This window comes from Leptodactylus fuscus, chromosome 4 (assembly GCF_031893055.1).
Source record: "Leptodactylus fuscus isolate aLepFus1 chromosome 4, aLepFus1.hap2, whole genome shotgun sequence".
Taxonomy (NCBI): Eukaryota; Metazoa; Chordata; class Amphibia; order Anura; family Leptodactylidae; genus Leptodactylus; species Leptodactylus fuscus.
Genome location: NC_134268.1, coordinates 203,124,461 through 203,144,024, shown reverse-complemented (window position 1 = coordinate 203,144,024; position 19,564 = coordinate 203,124,461). Strand labels below are relative to the sequence as shown.

Sequence of the window (19,564 nt, the reverse complement as noted above, 5' to 3'; positions counted from 1 at the left end):
AAATTTCACGATTGGGATCGGCTGAAAAATGATCGGAAATCGGATTTTAAAATCGATCCTGAAATCTCAAGATTCGGGTCAAGCCTAAATGCAATGCAGTGATTTAAACAGAAAGTTTATAGAATTTTCCTCCGCGGACTTTATGTTACTATTATATCTATGGGGAAACCACCGACGTTTCCGTAAATATAACTGACATGCTGCGATTTCCAAAACCACGCCGATTTTGGAAATCGCAGCATGTACGCACAGTTTTTTTTACTGCAAAGTGGGAATGGGATTCGCGAGTATCCCCTCTACTTTGCCCATACTGTAAATCACTGCGTTTATGTCCCCCATACAGTCAAACAGTCAAACAGCAGGAGACATTTGCTAGAGTGAATTGACGGAACAGGATCTGCAATGTCCAGTTGTAAAATAATAAGTTGTAAAAATTATTTTGGGAAAGAGGGAAAGGGGGGAGGCGAGTGGGAAGGGGGAGAAGGTGGGATTAGAAGAAGAGGCAGAAGGTGGGAGGAGACACAAACAGAAGGGGAGTAGAGGGGAGACATGTCTGTGTAGGTTTATGGGGTATATCCATAAACGTCATTACGTGCATAATACATTGAAAGCCATAGGGAAAAAGCCTCCCATTGATCTCAATGGGGAGCGCATGTATGCCGGCTCCCATTCAAGTCAATGGGAGCTGCTTTTTACACGCTCATTCTGAACGTGTTTTTACATTCAGAATGAGCGCAGCGTAACTTCGTGTGAAGGCTCCTGTAAAATGTACGGAATACACCGGGCGCATACAGAATACACGGGCGTAAACTCTGTGTGAAAGGGCCCTAAAACCGGGTGAAAAACTGCTGGATCCCATTATAGTCCGCAGGTTTCTGCGAGTAACTTCTTTTTAAGCTGACAGGGTCACCTTTGAGTCCCCAATGACGGAGACCCAAATGCTAGTGTGAACCTATTGTAGGGTCATTTTTGGACAGTCTATAGGTCTGGTCAGGAAGGACCAATGCAATCTTCGAAAGAGACAGCTGACGTCATGTTGGGGTGATTTCCTGGATCTTAGATTAAACTGACTTCCAGTAGGGGGTTAAAACTGGGCATGACCACCACAGGTGGGAGAGACAGCCAACATGATGACTGCAATGCCAACAGAGATTAGAAGAGGTTATGTGATAGGCGTGCCGTAACTTGGGCGTCTTCTACCATCTAGTTAGGAGTTTAGAAGGATTTTCCTTACTGGGATCCTGATAAACTTGGCATGCTCATCTGTCAAGGATACGCCAAGTTCCTTTTCCCAGGAGAAATACTGGATTCAAGAGCGCCCATTTCTCTATATAAATATGTGACACCTTTCTGAGTTTCGGTAGAGGGCCTAGTACCAATTTCTCGAAAGCTGCGGATTTGGATCTCATCATGTGTTTGGATTTGAATTGAGAAAGAGTGGGTGAGGTTGATGGGGTGTAGTAGGTTTTTCAGACCCTTAAGTTCATGAACCCAAGTCTTGATCAGGGGTGGCTAAACTTAAACAGAGAGTGAATAGACCACCTCCAACTTGACCCAGAGGTTCTCTGGGGCTCCAACTGAAGTGTAAAGAACATGGGAAAGTAGTTTCAGTTTTAGTTTTGCACAGGGTCAATGTTTATCTGTTATTAGACAACGAAGAAGGTGAGGAATTAGGCCAAGAGTTGTGGAAAGGGGACAGACAGAAGAATAAACAGCAGGCCCTTCAATGCAGTGGGGCAAAACCAAGCACCATAATGAGGGGCTGAGTCTTAGGCCTTATTCACGTGAATGTCAAAAAAAGTCATATCAGTGAAATAACCACTTCAACTCCAGTCTTTATATCCCCTGCGCCACAGGAGGGTGCATCTTATAGGTGTATGCCATAAAGGTGGTGCATCCTCCACATGTCCGGGCACCATGAGTGAACTCCACCCTAGCTCATAACTGGCCTACATTTCCATCATTGTGTACGCCCGTTTTCATGTGTACATAATAAAAAAAATCTGGCTGATGGTCCTGCACACACTGACTATGGGAAAATGGCGTGGGCAATGCAAAACTGCCATTAGTGATAATATATGTCAAGTCTACGTAGAATCCTTGGAAATGAATGCCCCACGTAACCAAATCAGCCATGAAAAAAGCAGATCATTTGCCATTCTTTCAGTGCCGTGTATAGCCTTATCCCGGTTATTGCGTCCCATATTGCTGTGTTATGCATGGCGGACCTGCTACAATACAGTATAGATTTATTTTATAGATTGTATCTAACCACATAGAGCCATATTCCTCCCAAGACATGCAACTGTCAATCCAGTCCCCTTTAAGAAAAATTGCTGTAGTTATCTTTTTTCTGCTTAGTACAGAATTTTATTTTGTTGCTTCCCAGCTCTCTGTACCCTATAAATATTTTTGGAAAATCCTCCCCCCTCCCCCCCCCCCCCATTATCTTGAGCCCAGAAGCCGAAATGCCACACTTGAGCTTAGTCATCATTAGGATTGTCACATAGTGATCCTTTGTGAAAATTCTTGCTAGGTGACCAATGAAGCGTGGGATTCAAGGCTAAAACAGATTTATACCCTCACGTCTAGAAGGGACCCTGCAGGCAGCGCTGCCATTTCCTTGCCCCAATGGCTTCACACAACTGAACTGATAGGAGATGGAGACAGAAGCTGGTAAAGCTTCATACGGAGAAGGAAAAAATACTAAATAAAAAAAAAGCAAAGTTTGGTATAAAACATTATGTGTAACTGAAGGGCAGAGATATCCAGCAACCAATACTTACATATAGGGTCAATATGTTACTGGGGATACTAAGAATACATCTCTTCTATTGTCTGGAGCCACAATGAAAACTCGGTCACCCCTTACCCAGACTGCTCAGACCTCTACTGATGAGAATGAGGGACTTTCACCCCCATGCCACTGCTCCATTCAGAATAGGGAATGAAAGTCTCTCTGTCTTCTGATCAGGGGAGAATCAGAGCAGTCTGACCCCCACCAATCTGCATGTTATTCCCCATCCTATACTTTGTTGGAATTCCTCCTTAACAAATATTTAATAAATACCTCTTTAACAAATATTGATGGTCTAGCCTAAGGATACGTCACACTAATTCAAAGAAAAAAAAACTTTAAAAAAATCACCGCTGCCTGAGGCGGTTGCCTCACCTTGCTTCATTAGAAGTGCGGCGTTGCTTGGAGTAGTCTATAGCATCAGGGTAAGCAAAAGCTTTTTTATTTGTAGTGCAGACACATATGAATGATTTGGAAGACTCAACCCAGGTCCATAAAGACCTGTAAGTGGTTCAATGTCCCAAATAGCCCCAAGAGGTTCCCTTATAGCCCCCAATATAACGTACCCAAATAGTGTCCTTTGTAGGATCTCCTATGGCATGAAAATCTAGTATGGTCATTTCTTGCAATCAGCTGTATGTCTTGAAAACACAGATCAGTCCGGCATCCATCTGGCATTGATTTATGGTTCCCAACAAGTTAGCGTGCCAAACTAGAGGACGTAATACCGTACAACAGACAGTCATGATGAATGATATAGTAGTAATAAAAAGAAGTATCACAGCTAGAGAACTACGAAGAGTAAAAATGTAAAAAAAAATCTATGTTGCTTTGTTTAACACCTTAAAAGTATTAACAGCACTATATAGAGGATAGGACAGGACTGTGCAAAAGTTTTAGGCACATGTGGAGGAATTAAGTGAATTAAAAAATTAGTTCAAGCTCCCTAATAAGTTTCTCCAAAAACTGTCTAGGAGAAGAACTGATGGAAGGCAAAGAGCAAGGGTCGCACCAAATATTGATGGGATTTGCATTTCTCTTTTTATCCTTTACTTATTTTTTTTTTGAATTGACAAATATTAGATATTAACCCTTCTATTTCTGAATATGGTGGGTCATTGTGGGTAAACTTTGCAGCATTTTTCAAAAAACTTTTCAACAGTACTGTACTTCTCAAGCTGAAAAGTGACAATAAGGGCATGCTCACAAGGTCAGGATTTGGTCTGTAATTTGCATCAGTATTGATGAGCCTTGCAAAAATTTGCAAAGTGAATCTCACAAGGTTCACCCATCTGCACCCATATAACAACCACTGGGTGGTCACACATAAGGAGTCAACGTTTATACATCTTTATACATCTTGTGAGATCATGAGATAATATTTTTTTGAAAAGCTGGTAATTAGGGTTGAGACGATCTTGAGATTTCAAGATCGATTTTAAAATCCATTTTCCGATCACTTTCCAGGGGATCTCGATCCCGATCTCGATCGTGAAATTTGCTCGATCGCCGATCGGAATCTGATCTTTTCCGATCCCAATCCTCAACCCTAGTCAATGCTTTTCTATGGGAAAAGTCACTTTTGGGGTTGAGCCGATCTTGAGATAACCTCCGATCTCGATCCTGCTGGAAAAGATTAGGTCGGAATTCCAATCGCGATCGTGAAATTTACTTGATCGCCGATCGGAATCCGATCTTTTCCGATCCCGATCGCTCAACCCTACTGGTAATCTTACAAGTCCAGAAAGATCTCGAAGAGATGAGGAAGGTCACCTCTCCAGTCATTGTGAAACCACAACCCCCAGCATATCTTTATGGTTATGGGATGTCAAGACATGATGGAAACTGTTGCTATAAATTGGAAGACTGCAAGAAAATAATGTCTATTCCACTGACGTACTGTACATAATACCATCCGCAGGGCAGAATACCACCATCCACGTACAGTACAGTCATCTCAAAATTGTCATGAAGTGACTGTATGTGGACTGTCTGCTGTGATGTCTGCAGGGGTCAATGCCCTCTCTCGTATATAGAAAGAAAAATGGGCGTCCAAACCTATCATACTGTTCATCAAAGGGATCAAGGTGCAGCCACTGTAATTTTCTCTCTGTATAAGAGGCATCGGCCTTAACAATGGCCTGGCTCAGTTCCATTTATCTTCATAAAATGGCATCATTAAAGACATTATAGTCTTAGGAAGTGTTTTCATTTTATGCTTTTGATTTTAGGACTTCTCGGCTGATGACACTGAAAAACTGGAGAACAACAACCATGGAAAACACACACTTACAAATAATCGCCTTGTTTTTCAGCTTTCCTATAACACTGAAACATGCTATAGACTATAAGTAAGACCAAGTCCACACAAGCACTGGGTGAAAATTGCCACCAATTGGCAAAATGATGCAGTACATGCAGTCTTACTTTTTGCCAAAACTGGGATTCCTCTGTTATTATTTGGACAATGTGGGCTGGCAGAATTGATCGTTGTAATAATAAAACCAGCCCCAGAGTAAGGGTTAAAACAGAGAAAGGGAGGAGGAGAAGCAACTCAGGTGCTGGCCGGGTGCTGGATCTTGTTATGTTACCCTGATTGGAAACCAGATGAACCTACAGAAAAAGAACCCAACAGTAAGTGAGTTTTAAGTCTCCAGATGATCCCTTTAAATGGGTTATCCCAGAAATAATAAAGCTTACTAGTTTATTTCTTGCACATCCCATTCACCCAGAGCCCCATTTATTACCTCTGGGGAGGGTCACTGTGGAGACTGGGACTCTCATTTCTCTGTTTCTCCTTCAGCTGCTCCAACTCACTGACTCTTCTTTACTGTGTGGTAGGTCCATTGAGTAGAGTAGACATATGTGAACATCGGAATATCAACAAGGGAGGAAGAAAAACAAGAATTCTGGCAACCCCAGCTACCCTCTGCAAAGGTAATAATCTGGGTTCTGGGGGACCAGGGTGTATCCACATGTATCCAGTGCAGGGAATGTACTGGTAAGCTTTATTATTCCCAGGATAACGCATTTAATGGGTTCGGGTGGCTGGCGTCCAAGATTTGTTTTGAGTTGAACAAGTTCGGTACAAAGCATACCTTAAAATATAGTGTACAACACTGGCAAGGCTCTTAAGGATCTTTATATAAAATACAATTTCAGGGCTCCTAGGAACCTATCTATAAAATATAATGTGTAACACTGTCAGGGCTCCTAGGAACCCATCTATAAAACATAGTGTAGAACACTGTCAGGGCTCCTAGGAACCTATCTATAAAACATAGTGTATAACACTGTCAGGGCTCCTAGGAACCTATCTATAAAACATAGTGTAGAACACTGTCAGGGCTCCTAGGAACCTATCTATAAAACATAGTGTATAGCACTGCCAGGACTCCTAGGAACCTATCTATAAAACATAGTGTATAACACTGTCAGGGCTCCTAGGAACCTATCTATAAAACATAGTGTAGAACACTGTCAGAGCTCCTAGGAACCTATCTATAAAACATAGTGTATAACACTGTCAGGACTCCTAGGAACCTATCTATAAAACATAGTGTATAACACTGTCAGGGCTCCTAGGAACCTATCTATAATACATAGTGTATGACACTGTCAGGACTCCTAGGAACCTATCTATAAAACATAGTGTATGACACTGTCAGGGCTCCTAGGAACCTATCTATAAACATAGTGTATAACACTGTCAGGGCTCCTAGGAACCTATCTATAATACATAGTGTATGACACTGTCAGGACTCCTAGGAACCTATCTATAAAACATAGTGTATGACACTGTCAGGGCTCCTAGGAACCTATCTATAAACATAGTGTATAACACTGTCAGGGCTCCTAGGAACCTATCTATAAAACATAGTGTATGACACTGTCAGGGCTCCTAGGAACCTATCTATAAAACATAGTGTAGAACACTGTCAGGGCTCCTAGGAACCTATCTATAATACATAGTGTATAATACTGTCAGGGCTCCTAGGATCCTATCTATAAAACATAATGTAGAACACTGTCAGGGCTCCTAGGAACCTATCTATAAAACATAGTGTATAACACTGTCAGGGCTCCTAAGAACCTATCTATAAAACATAGTGTAGAACACTGTCAGAGCTCCTAGGAACCTATCTATAAAACATAGTGTATAACACTGTCAGGACTCCTAGGAACCTATCTATAAAACATAGTGTATAACACTGTCAGGGCTCCTAGGAACCTATCTATAATACATAGTGTATAATACTGTCAGGGCTCCTAGGATCCTATCTATAAAACATAATGTAGAACACTGTCAGGGCTCCTAGGAACCTATCTATAAAACATAGTGTATAACACTGTCAGGGCTCCTAAGAACCTATCTATAATACATAGTGTAGAACACTGTCAGGGCTCCTAGGAACCTATCTATAAAACATAGTGTATAACACTGTCAGGGCTCCTAGGAACCTATCTATAAAACATAGTGTAGAACACTGTCAGGGCTCCTAGGAACCTATCTATAAAACATAGTGTATAGCACTGCCAGGACTCCTAGGAACCTATCTATAAAACATAGTGTATAACACTGTCAGGGCTCCTAGGAACCTATCTATAAAACATAGTGTAGAACACTGTCAGAGCTCCTAGGAACCTATCTATAAAACATAGTGTATAACACTGTCAGGACTCCTAGGAACCTATCTATAAAACATAGTGTATAACACTGTCAGGGCTCCTAGGAACCTATCTATAATACATAGTGTATGACACTGTCAGGACTCCTAGGAACCTATCTATAAAACATAGTGTATGACACTGTCAGGGCTCCTAGGAACCTATCTATAAACATAGTGTATAACACTGTCAGGGCTCCTAGGAATCTATCTATAAAACATAGTGTATGACACTGTCAGGGCTCCTAGGAACCTATCTATAAAACATAGTGTAGAACACTGTCAGGGCTCCTAGGAACCTATCTATAATACATAGTGTATAACACTGTCAGGGCTCCTAGGAACCTATCTATAATACATAGTGTATAATACTGTCAGGGCTCCTAGGATCCTATCTATAAAACATAATGTAGAACACTGTCAGGGCTCCTAGGAACCTATCTATAAAACATAGTGTATAACACTGTCAGGGCTCCTAAGAACCTATCTATAAAACATAGTGTAGAACACTGTCAGGGCTCCTAGGAACCTATCTATAAAACATAGTGTAGAACACTGTCAGGGCTCCTAGGAACCAAGCTATAAAACATAGTGTAGTACACTGTTACAATTACAGGCCTCAGTGGTGACCCTAGGCACAGGATATCCCAGGAGTTGCCAGACACTGCAAGGAGGCCCAAACAAGGTAACAAAAAGTGAGTAGTGAGCCTCCACCCAAAATAGACCCCAGAGCATTTTAGTTCACCCATGAAGAATCTCCATTTTTTCATTTTCCTAAAAAGAAAATCTGAACAACTCAGAACATTTGGGTTGAACCCCGTTCAGTATAAGTCAGTTCACTCATCGTTACGTAAATAATGCTAATAGACTGATGTAATTTAGAATATACCAATGTTTTATTAATTTAGATCACCCCATATGATCTATGTCTTCCTCCAGCACTGTGGACAGGCTGTGCATGGCACGTGTAGCCCCTCTCCTATAGACTCAGTACTGTGATGTGTCAGTAGTTCTCAGCAGCACAGTATAGACACAAGGGTACATGTGCAGAGACATTGACATTTCCCATGAGAGCAATCTGGGGGTAAGAGGCAAATCTACACCTGTATGTCCACCTTACCTGATAGCTGCCATTGGAGGCTACCAATGATAGACAGATGGCTAAGCAAAGTGAGAACAGAGGGCAAGTGGCTGAATTATAAACAGTATAATATAAAAAATAAAAGCATGTATCTGTATTTACACAGGTAGATTTTCTACCTGCAGATATTGCACTCTGTTGTACGGTAGCAGTAGGGTGGATGAAATTTAAAGGGGATGTCTAGTATACGGAAAAATCTCAGGAGCATCATGGGTGGGTGCAAAACAAAAAAAGCACATACTCACCTATCCTCATCGCTGTGTTATCAAGTCCTGGTCCCCATGCTTCTCTCTCCACATTGTTTGGCAGATAGATAGAAAGATTGATTGATTGATTGATTGATTGATACATAGATAATATAAGAGGATAGATGATTGATTGATAGAATAGATAGATGCATAAACATTGTATATTGCAATAGTCCATACAGTATATGTATAGTGTATATGCATATAGACAGGGTAAATGTTTGGTATATACGTGTGTGTGCGCACGTGCGTGTAATATTGCGCGCAAAAGGCATGAACGTAGAGAATTTTTTCGTGTGGTGATGTCGGTGTGACGTCTTGCCCTGTCATTTTATAGCTGTTCAGCTTTTCCATGTCACTCATCCCACCGGCATGCTATCAGGACAGACATTGCTGCTCCCCCATAGGTAGATGAGAGTGCTCGGGGAGGGGGGATGTGTTCTGCTCCTCACAGGGGGCTGAGGCTTCTAGTTCAGAGATTTTAGCCACTTGGTGAAGTGCAGGTTCAGAACCAGGGAGAGCTGACAGGCAGTGCAGGCAGGATCAGCACCATGGACAGCTCCATACCAGCAGCTGCTGCTCAGTGACAGCCTGCAGCACCGCGGACAGCTCCCATACACTGACCATACAGACCTGAGGCTCCATTAAAGCTACAGCTTTCTTCTGGGCACCTATAGCATTGCATACTGGTACTTGTATCCTCCTACAAGACGTCGGGCTCCACTTGTCAGCGACTTTCTATGCTCCTGTCCAAGCTCTTCAGTAGACATTCCCATCAGCTGGCCGACCACATTTATTGGAGATTTCAGTAGTCGGGATGGCGTCTCCCGGATCTGGTTTTTGGTCTTTTGGGGCAGAAGAGGGGAACAGTGAATCTGACAACTCAGCCACAGGTAAGTGTATATGTGATAGCTCAGGGACATACTAAACCTGTGGCTGCCCATAAGGGAGTGTGAGCTCAGAATTATTAGAAGACTTGGATTATTGGGAGGAAAAGGAGACATGTGACATATATTTATGGTGAAAATTCTGAGAAATATTGCAGTGGAGGAAAGATGGAAGAACGAAAGAGAAGAGGTGGAAGGTGGAAAGATGGGGAAGGAGAAGAAGGAAGTGCAAGTGGGGGAAAAAGGAATAAGGGAAGGGAGGAATAAAGTAAGAAAGATAAAGAACAGGGAAGACAGAAAGACGAAAGAACTGAGGAAAAAGAATTTAGGGAAGGAAGAAAGAGAGAAGGAAAGAAAGAAAGAAAGAAAGAAAGAAAGAAAGAAAGAAAGAAAGAAAGAGAAAGAAAGAAAGAAAGAAAGAAAGAAAGAAAGAAAGAAAGAAAGAAAGAAAGAAAGAAAGAAAGAAAGAAAGAGAAAGAAAGAAAAAAAAGGAGGGGAGTATTGAGAAAGAAAGAATGAAAAGGGAGGAAAAAAAGAAGAAGGGGAAGGAAGGACAAAAGGAGGGGAGAATTGAGGAAGGAAGAAGGAAAGGGAAGGAAAAAGGAAGAAGGGGAAGGAAGATCAAGTGTAAGAAAGAAAAGGAAGGAAGGAAGGAAAGAAGGAAGGAAGAAAGGAAGGAAGGAAGGAAGGAAGGAAGGAAGGAAGGAAGGAAGGAAGGAAAGAAGGAAGAGAAAGAAATAAAGACAAAGGAGAGGAATTATAGAGGAAGTGATGGAAGAGCAAAGGAAAGAGAAAAAAGAGATAGAAGGAATAGAATAAAGAAGAAAGAAAGAATGAAAGAAAGAAAGAAAGAAAGAAAGAAAGAAAGAAAGAGAAAGAAAGAAAGAAAGAAAGAAAGAAAGAAAGAAAGAAAGAAAGAAAGAAGGAAAAGGGAGGAAAAAAAGAAGAAGGGGAAGGAAGGACAAGTGCAGGAAAGAATAGAATGAAAGGAAAGAAAGAAGGAATATTTAGAAAGAATTAAGGACAAAAGGAGGAAATGATGTAAGGTCAAAAGAAAGAGAAAAAATAGAGAGAAGAAATAGAATTGAGGGAAGGAAAAACGAAAGAAAGAAAGTAAAAAAGAAAGAAAGAAAGAAAGAAAGAAAGAAAGAAAGAAAGAAAGAAAGAAAGAAAAAGAAAGAAAGAAAGACATTTCCAATTACAAATACATATTTTTTTTATTTCTTATTATTTAGCAAAAGCCTGGTGCCAAGTTGCTCAAAAATTTACTGGAGGAATCAGCTCAAAATTATGTGGTAGGTATAAGATCTATTGTATATACTGTACATTGTTATCTCGCCAGAGAATTCCTAATATTAGTGGATTTCCTTCATCTCAATTTGCTTCTTCTTGTCCAGCTTTACTTTATGGAGAAGGAGAAAAATCAGCAGATCTGGGGAACAAAGATGAGATGTGTCCTGGCGACAAAGGGAACGCGTCCAACTATGACAAGAATTCCTACAGCTGTGAGAAGGGAGAAATCAACTTCTCCTTATTGTACTCAACAGGTACGTCTTGTGGATTGTATATTATAGATGTATTATCTTTGTCCTTATATAGGCTCTAATGGGCTTTATGGCTATAGATTCGGAATCTATTTACGAAATCTATTTTATAGAAATAGTATTCCATTATATAAAGAAGCTAGAGAGATAGATGGAAGTAGATACATAAAATAACACATCATATTAATATTTGTATCCATTTTTAAGCTTTATTAGTTCTATTATTTTATTATACTTTTACTGTGTAAAAAATGTTACATACAAATGAATATAAAGATATAGAAATATTACAAAAATTGGTATCAAAATTTGGAATGGGGAGGAAACAGAAATGTTACAATTTCATTTTTCCTACAAATTTATTCTACTATAGAAATTGGATTTTTACTGAATATTTTTTGCTCCTCATTTTCAGATCTTTTACCTGCAAAAAATGGAGAAGCAGAAACCCTGCGCTTCCTGCAAGAAGTTATAGACTTATTATTGCAATACGTAGTCAACACCTTTGACCGGTCCACGAAAGTGATCGATTTTCACTATCCAAATGAGCTTCTTCAGGAATATGACTGGGAGCTGTCAGACCAACCGCAGAATTTGGAAGGGGTCCTATTTAACTGCAAGACTGCCTTAAAATATGCGATTAAGACAGGTAAGGGCTTTGTTTCTTGGTATCAAAATTTTACAAACTTTTATTCTATTTTTGCAAAAAACCTGAACCAAATTATATTTATTTATTACAATTTGAATGGCAAAAAAAATTGAATGGTTTACGATTCCTGCAATAGAAATTCTGCTACTGAAATGGTTAAATTTTTGTTGCTGGATTTTGTTCTGTGAAGTGAAATTTGAGCCTATACAATATGATTTGTGAGATTGCAGATTATTTTCACCAAAGGGCTCTTCTTCTCAAGTACACAGCATTGAACAGATCAAAAAGACAGCAATGTTTCAGTCTGGTGAACCCATTATCTGCACTCATTTAGGTTTACTGTGTATTGGCAAATGACCATCGCTATTCTATCCAGGAGGAAAGTGACGTTTGGAAGATATTTAGAAAATGGAAGAATCAATGCTAATATATTTTTTTTTAATACATAAATTCATATGGTCTGAAATTTAGGTAAAAAGAAAATCGTTTTTCATATTATTATTATTATTATTATTATTATTTTAAAAGCATTCTATAGGAGACATTAAATATACTTACATAAAATATTGTTTCTTCTCAATAAATACTCAATAAATATCCCAATTTTTTTTTTCATTATTAGATATTCTCCAGCATGTTCATAATTTTGCTACACATCGTGTTTTATACTTTATAAAATACAAATATACAAGATATAAATAAATATATATATATATATATATATATATATATATATATGTGTGTGTGTGTGTGTGTGTGTGTGTGTGTGTGTGTGTGTGTATGTATTTTATTTATTCATATATACCCTCAAATATGAATTTATAGTTGTAGTAGTTATGAAATTTTAGCAATTGTTTTAAAAATTTTCTTAATATACTCAGAATATTTATATATGTTTTATAATTATATATATATATATTTTTTTGTTTTATTCCACACTCTAAAAACAAAATATTTATCTATCTATCTATCTATCTATCTATCTATCTATCTATCTATTATTTATCATTCTATCTATCTATCTATCTATTTATTTATCTGTCTCCTATCTATCTATCTATCTATCTATCTATCTATCTATCTATCTATCTATCTCCTATCTATCTATCTATCTATCTATCTATCTCCTATCTATCTATCTATCTATCTATCTATCTATCTATCTCCTATCTATCTATCTATCTATCTATCTATCTATCTATCTATCTATTATCTATCTATCTATCTATCTATCTATCTATCTATCTCCTATCTATCTATCTATCTATCTATCTATCTATCTCCTATCTATCTATCTCCTATCTATCTATCTATCTATCTATCTATCTATCTATCTATTATCTATCTATCTATCTATCTATCTATCTATCTATCTATCTATCTCCTATCTATCTATCTCATATCTATCTATCTATCTATCTATCTATCTATCTATCTATCTCCTATCTATCTATCTATCTATCTCCTATCTATCTATCTCATATCTATCTATCTATCTATCTAGTTTTCTTTCTTTCTTTCTTTCTTTCTTTTATTATGTGTACATATATATTTACATTATTTTTTTATTTATAATTTATTTTTTTATTCCTTTTTTTTATTTTTGTAAATATCTTTTATTCCCTAATCTTATACTTATACCTATATACCTATTTGCTTCATCTGAATACTGCTGTAGTATCAGTGTGATACTTGCTGATCATATTTTAGCCTGTTTTATTTATTTTTTATTCTATTTTTTTTTGGTTTGTTACAATGTTCCCGAATCTGTCCAGCTATGTGGCTATCTCTTGCTCGGAATCTTTCTCTTATGAGTTCTATATAATAAGAGTATATTTGGTTGCAGTATTTGGGTCTGTCAGGCTGGATTGCAGGACTGTTCCCATTGTTGATGTTTTTCCTTAGATTGGAGCTGTCGTGTGCGACCTATTTACTCACCCGTGTGTAACCGCCGGGGCTTTTCACCAGTTTTTATTATAGTACATTCCTCCATTTCAACCAATATGTGATATCCATTTATTGTAATCACAACCACATTACGGAGATAGTCCTCATGGACGCGGTGCAGGTTTCACGAAGGAACCTTTGGATACGCAGCCATTTTCTGTCTCTCATTTGATGTAATGTTGAAACATATAATATCTCTGTATCAAGGGATATAAGAGGGAAAACAAAATGGCTTCCAACCAAGAACATGCAGGTACAATGTACAATGGCTAATGATGTAGTAATTATAGGTATATCATTATAGGCAGATGTCGAGGGCGATGCAATCTCTATAATTATCATATGTACCATAGATCGGAATTTAACTATTACATATAATGGATGGATTCTAAATATTTTGTGACAGTTTGTTTTTTTTACGCCACTTACAGATATGTCATTCCTTACCTTTCCTCTTGGCTGGACATGTCTATATATGTATGTCATTAGGTGACCAACATTTCAAGACAATATTGTTTTGCGATATTGTAGCACAAGAGGATATGCTATGTGTGTCTATCTATGAGTGGCCAACTAGTGGTTGTCTTGTGAATTACACCCTTTCAAGAATTTTATCATGTTGCACTGCTGTATTATTAATTAATTCATTTAATTATTTATTTATTTATTTTTAGAGCCCAATGAATTCCATGGTGCTGTACATTATTGTATTAATCCCATGGTGCTGTACATTATTATATTAATTTCATGATGCTGTACGGTATTATATTAATTCCATTGTGCTGTACAGTATTGTATTAATCCTGTGGTGCTTTACATTATTATATTAATTCCATAGTGCTGTACATTATTATATTAATCCCATGGTGTTGGAAATTATTATATTAATCCCATGGTGCTGTACATTATTGTATTAGTAGCCTCTGCCCACGACTTCATCTTCGTGTTGTTGGCATTGATGATCTGCCTATATTCAGCAAATTGCTGCTGTTGATGATCCGCCTGCTTCAGCATTTCGGCAGCTCTCAAGCTGGCCTGCCGCTGAACTTGTTCCTCACACTGTGCCTGTGATTGTTGTAGCATCTCAGCAGCTCGCTGGGCCACCATATAATGAGCATGTTGTTGGCGTTGATGATCCGTCTGCTCCGGTGTTTCAGTAGCTCTCAAGCTGGCCTAATGCTGAATTTGTTCCTTGTTTGGTGCCTGTGATTGTTCTGGCATCTCAGCAGCTTGCTGGTACGCCATATATTGAACATATTGTTGGTTTCGATGATCCGTCTCTCCAGCGTTTCAGCTGCTCTAAGAGACCCTTGACACCTAGCTTGCTGAATCCTCCTCAGCTCCACTTGAGCAGAAGTCTGTTGACTTCTGGCTACCTTCATAGCTCTGTTTTTTTTTAGAAATTTGCAAACAAATTCAATTTTTGTTTCCTCAGCATGTTTAAAATTGGGAAACTGCTAATTTGTATTAAAGGTGTTTTCCCAAGTCAGTGTCCGAACACGCTACCTCCAGAGTCTGTTTCTGACTTTCTGTATTTGTGTCTCCCCGCCTCCCTCTGACTTACTTATGCAGAGTCTTCTGTTTGCTTGTACACAATGGACCCATTGTTATCTGTGTGTTTACATAGAGAGTTGACAGACCAGGCTTTATCAGCAGGCTGCAGATTAGCTGATTCTCCTGGCAGGAAGAGCAGTTGAATATAGTATATGAACATAAATTCTTAATAGCCATGAAGTCATGTCATTTATTGGGATAAAAAGAAGCCTATGTAGCCTAGGTTACAATCTATCTATGTGCCAAATTTCATTTAAATCCATTCAGCTGTTTTTGCGTGAAAGAGTAACAAACATCCAAACTTTCACATGTATAATATCAGTAGGATTCCATAGTGCTGTACATTAGTATATTAATCCTATTGTTTTGTTGTCTTGTTTGTACAGAATTACTATAATGTTCTGTTTGGATACAATAGCATTACCATTTATCTAGAATACTTTCCATACAGTGTATAGATCAAAATGTAATTTTATGTTTTTGTGTATTGGGATACATTCGGAGATATTATAATGGATAACACATGTTGAAAATGATATGTATATAAAAAAAAATCTTATCTATTACAAGATACTAATGAATATTTTTGCTATAGAATAAAATCTATTAAACAGTATAGTAGTAGTTTAGTATAGTATAGTACAGTACAGTGGTGATATAGTATGGCAGCATTATAGTATTGTATAATATAGCATAGTATAGTAGTAGTACAGTATAGTATAGCATTGGTATAGTGTAGTAGAGTAGTAATAGTATATAATAGTAGTGTAGTGTAGTAGTTGTATAGTGTAGTATAGTGTAGTAGTAGTAGTAGTAGTAGTACAGTATAGTATAGTAGTGGTATAGTATAGTGTAGTATAGTATTGTAGTACTATAGTATAGTATAGTATATTAGTAGTACAGTGTAGTTTAGTATAGTGAAGTATAGTAGTAGTATAGTGTAGTATGGTATAGTAGTAGTATAATGTAGTATAGTATAGTAGTATAGTATATTAGCAGTATAGTATAGTATAGTGTAGTAGAGTAGTAGTATAGTATAGTAGTAGTATAGTGTAATATAGTGTAGTAGAGTAGTAGCAGTATAGTAGTAATATAGTGTAGTATAGTAGTAGTATAGTGCAGTATAGTATAGTAATATTATATTGTAGTAGAGTAGTAGTATAGTGTCGTATAGTATAGTAGTAGCATATTGTAATATAGTATAGTAGTACTATAGTGCAGTATAGTATAGTAGTAGTATAGTGTAGTAGTGTAGTATAGTATCATAGTACTATAGTGTAGTAGAGTATTAGTAGTATAGTGTAGTATAGTATAATAGTAGTATAGTGTAGTATAGTACAGTATAGTAGCATTATAGTGTAGTAGAGTAGTATAGTGTAGTATAGTATAGTAGTACTATCGTGTAGTAGAGTAGTAGTAGTAGTATAGTGTAGAATAGTATAGTATAGTATAGTAGAACTATAGTCTATGTGTGTCAGTGTCTGTGTGTGTGACCTATACACATATTGTGAAGGATTTCCCTGCAATACATTATGTAAGTAAATTTTTGCCTCCTGCTGAAGTTCAATTGAAATGTTAATTTCCAGATTTGTGATCACAGTGCGCAAACAGCAAACCTAAGAAAATCAATGCAGCAGAAGTTGATTGCACTTTATCAAACTCCAATTTAAGTATATATGCTTCTGTTTAGTGAAGCCGCACGGTGGACCTTAAAGGGAAAGTGGCATCAAAAAATTACCAATTTCTTTAACCAGGTTAAACATATTGTTAAGAATTTTTTTTTTTTCATTTTCTGTGTCACTATCTATATTTACAAAGAGTTCTATATCTTGCAACGACCTAATAATTGACTGACACATGCCAGTTCTGCAGGGATTTTGTTTCCAGGGATCACCTCATTCACATGATAGAAAAGACACACAGGATAACAATGGAAGATAACACCCATAGTGACCCATTATCCATTACAGCTTTTCACGAACTCTCCCATACACCTCAATGAGTCAGCTCCAGACTATTGCTGCTGCCTAGGGCCATGACTGTGCTGTAAAGCAGATCATGAATTGCTGTTAACAGAGAGGCTCAGGCAAGATGGCCGCCTCCATAACCATGCATAGAAAATAGAATTAAAAAAATCTACAATCAGAAAACAAAAACAGATTAGAAAAAAATTATCAATTTCACTGTTTGATCTTGTTAAATACATTTTACAAAATTGGCGGAATGTTCTTTTTAAATCCACATCCTTTTAAGGATTGGTTCACAGGTACTAGATTCGGTGTGAAAAATTTCTGTAGCAAAAATAGAAAAAACATAGGAAAATCTAGAGTGGGAAACTCCTACTAAATTCCATTGCAGAATTTCTTGTGGATTTGATGCATGTATAAAGAATCCATATACCTTCCCCATCTTCGGCCACTCCTGTTGTTATGATTGCCTGGCCCCCACTGGTCTCTATATCCAGGTCTACGGTAATGATGCTTACGGGTCCTAAGGAGTTTAATCCACCTTAGTGTGGTTCGGGTAATCTGTGGTTCTCCTTGGCTTATGGGCCAGATGGAAGCTGTAATCTCAATACAGATGCCAGTGCTTGGCCTTAAGGCTCCTAGGCACCAGTGTGACTGCGCCCCCTCAAGTTACGTCCCTGCTTCTGTGACCTCTTTTGGCCATTCTTGTGGTTTCCGGTGATCTGTCTACTCCTCTGTAATGTCTGGTGCTCTCCTTTGACATCATTTACCCGGGGTCACCACTGAGTCCTATGATTGGGACCTGCCAAGAGACCACAGAGTATAAAATGTCTAACAAAATATAATATTCGTGTCGAACCCGGCTTAGTCGGTCGGTTTGCCAATCTCTAGTAAGCAGCTGTGCCAAAAGGGTCCTAAAGACCAGTCAATATCTCAGAGATCAAAAATATTCATACACAGCCTTGATCCTTATATAGTCTTTGCTCAGTGTTTCAAGATACCTCTTTATGGACGTACAAGTCTAAAGAGTAAGGCTCCGTTCTCACGGAGAAACGCGCCGCTCATTTAGACATGTATACACGTGCCAGAGTGCGGCGCTTCAAAACAGATCCCATTGACTTCAATGGGTGCCGGCTTATGCACTCTACAGATTGAAATCAATGGGAGGCTTTGTAACCCATTGATTTCAATGTGTAGCGCATGTAAGCCGGCACCCATTGAAGTCAATGGGATCTGTTTTCAAGCGCCGCGCTCTGGCATGTGTTTACGTGTCTAAATGAGCGGCGAATTACTACATGAGAATGGAGTCTAACATTGGCAATTCTGTGGGTCCCACTATAATAGTTCAGGGTTAGAGATGAGTGAGTAGTGTTTGATCGAATACCTTTCCGCCATAGGAATGCATGTAAGCGGCCAAACACCAAGGGGTTAAACGCATTGAATATTCACTGCGCTTAACCCCTTGGTGTTCGGCCGCTTACACGCATTCCTATGGTGGCGAGTAGAGATGAGCGAACACTGTTCGGATCAGCCGTTCCGAACAGCACGCTCCCATAGAAATGAATGGAAGCACCTGGCACGTACACTTTGCCGGCAGCCGGTCGCCGTGTCAGGTGCTTCCATTCATTTCTATGGGAGCGTGCTGTTCGGAACGGCTGATCCAAACAGTGTTCGCTCATCTTTAGTGGCGAGGTATCAGGGTAGATCATTTTCCCTAATTTCCCATAGTATGCTGCAGCCAGGAAATCAATTTGGTTGAAGGCCAGAGTTCTGATATCCTTCTTGTTAGGCCGCTACAAGTGGCTACTATTTTACTTGATTGGGCTTTATGTTGTTATTGTATAGGCGGCTGCCAAAATTCGTTTGCAGGTCTAGAGAGTAGAAAACAAAATTGGGAATAAAAAAACCCCATCTGTTAAAGGGTAATATAGTTCAGCACTACAAACGTGGATATGACACAGTGGTAGCAACATTCATTTAACCCTTTCAGACATAAATTAACGAACATGTGTTTGAAGTCTGGGCTCTTAAATGTTGGTGTACAATATTTTTTGTGCTCTCCTGTCTGTTGACACTCTCTCCAAATAATATCCCATAGTCAATGAGCATCTCTGTAGATAAAATAAGAAATAAAAAACAAAAGCCAAACAGTAGTTCAGTAGC

At 38.4% G+C, this 19,564-nt stretch overlaps 1 protein-coding gene across 1 annotated transcript in view; it reads left to right on the top strand.

The window, feature by feature from the left end:
* Positions 1 to 9,289: 9,289 nt before the first annotated feature.
* GAD2 (glutamate decarboxylase 2) overlaps positions 9,290 to 19,564 on the top strand; it is an 82,519-nt gene continuing 72,244 nt past the window's right edge. Inside the window, exons 1-4 of the mRNA XM_075271727.1 lie at positions 9,290 to 9,746; positions 10,976 to 11,035; positions 11,138 to 11,287; positions 11,700 to 11,933. Coding sequence (XP_075127828.1) covers positions 9,671 to 9,746; positions 10,976 to 11,035; positions 11,138 to 11,287; positions 11,700 to 11,933 — 520 coding nt within the window. The 5' untranslated portion in view covers positions 9,290 to 9,670. The remainder of the gene's footprint in view (positions 9,747 to 10,975; positions 11,036 to 11,137; positions 11,288 to 11,699; positions 11,934 to 19,564) is intronic.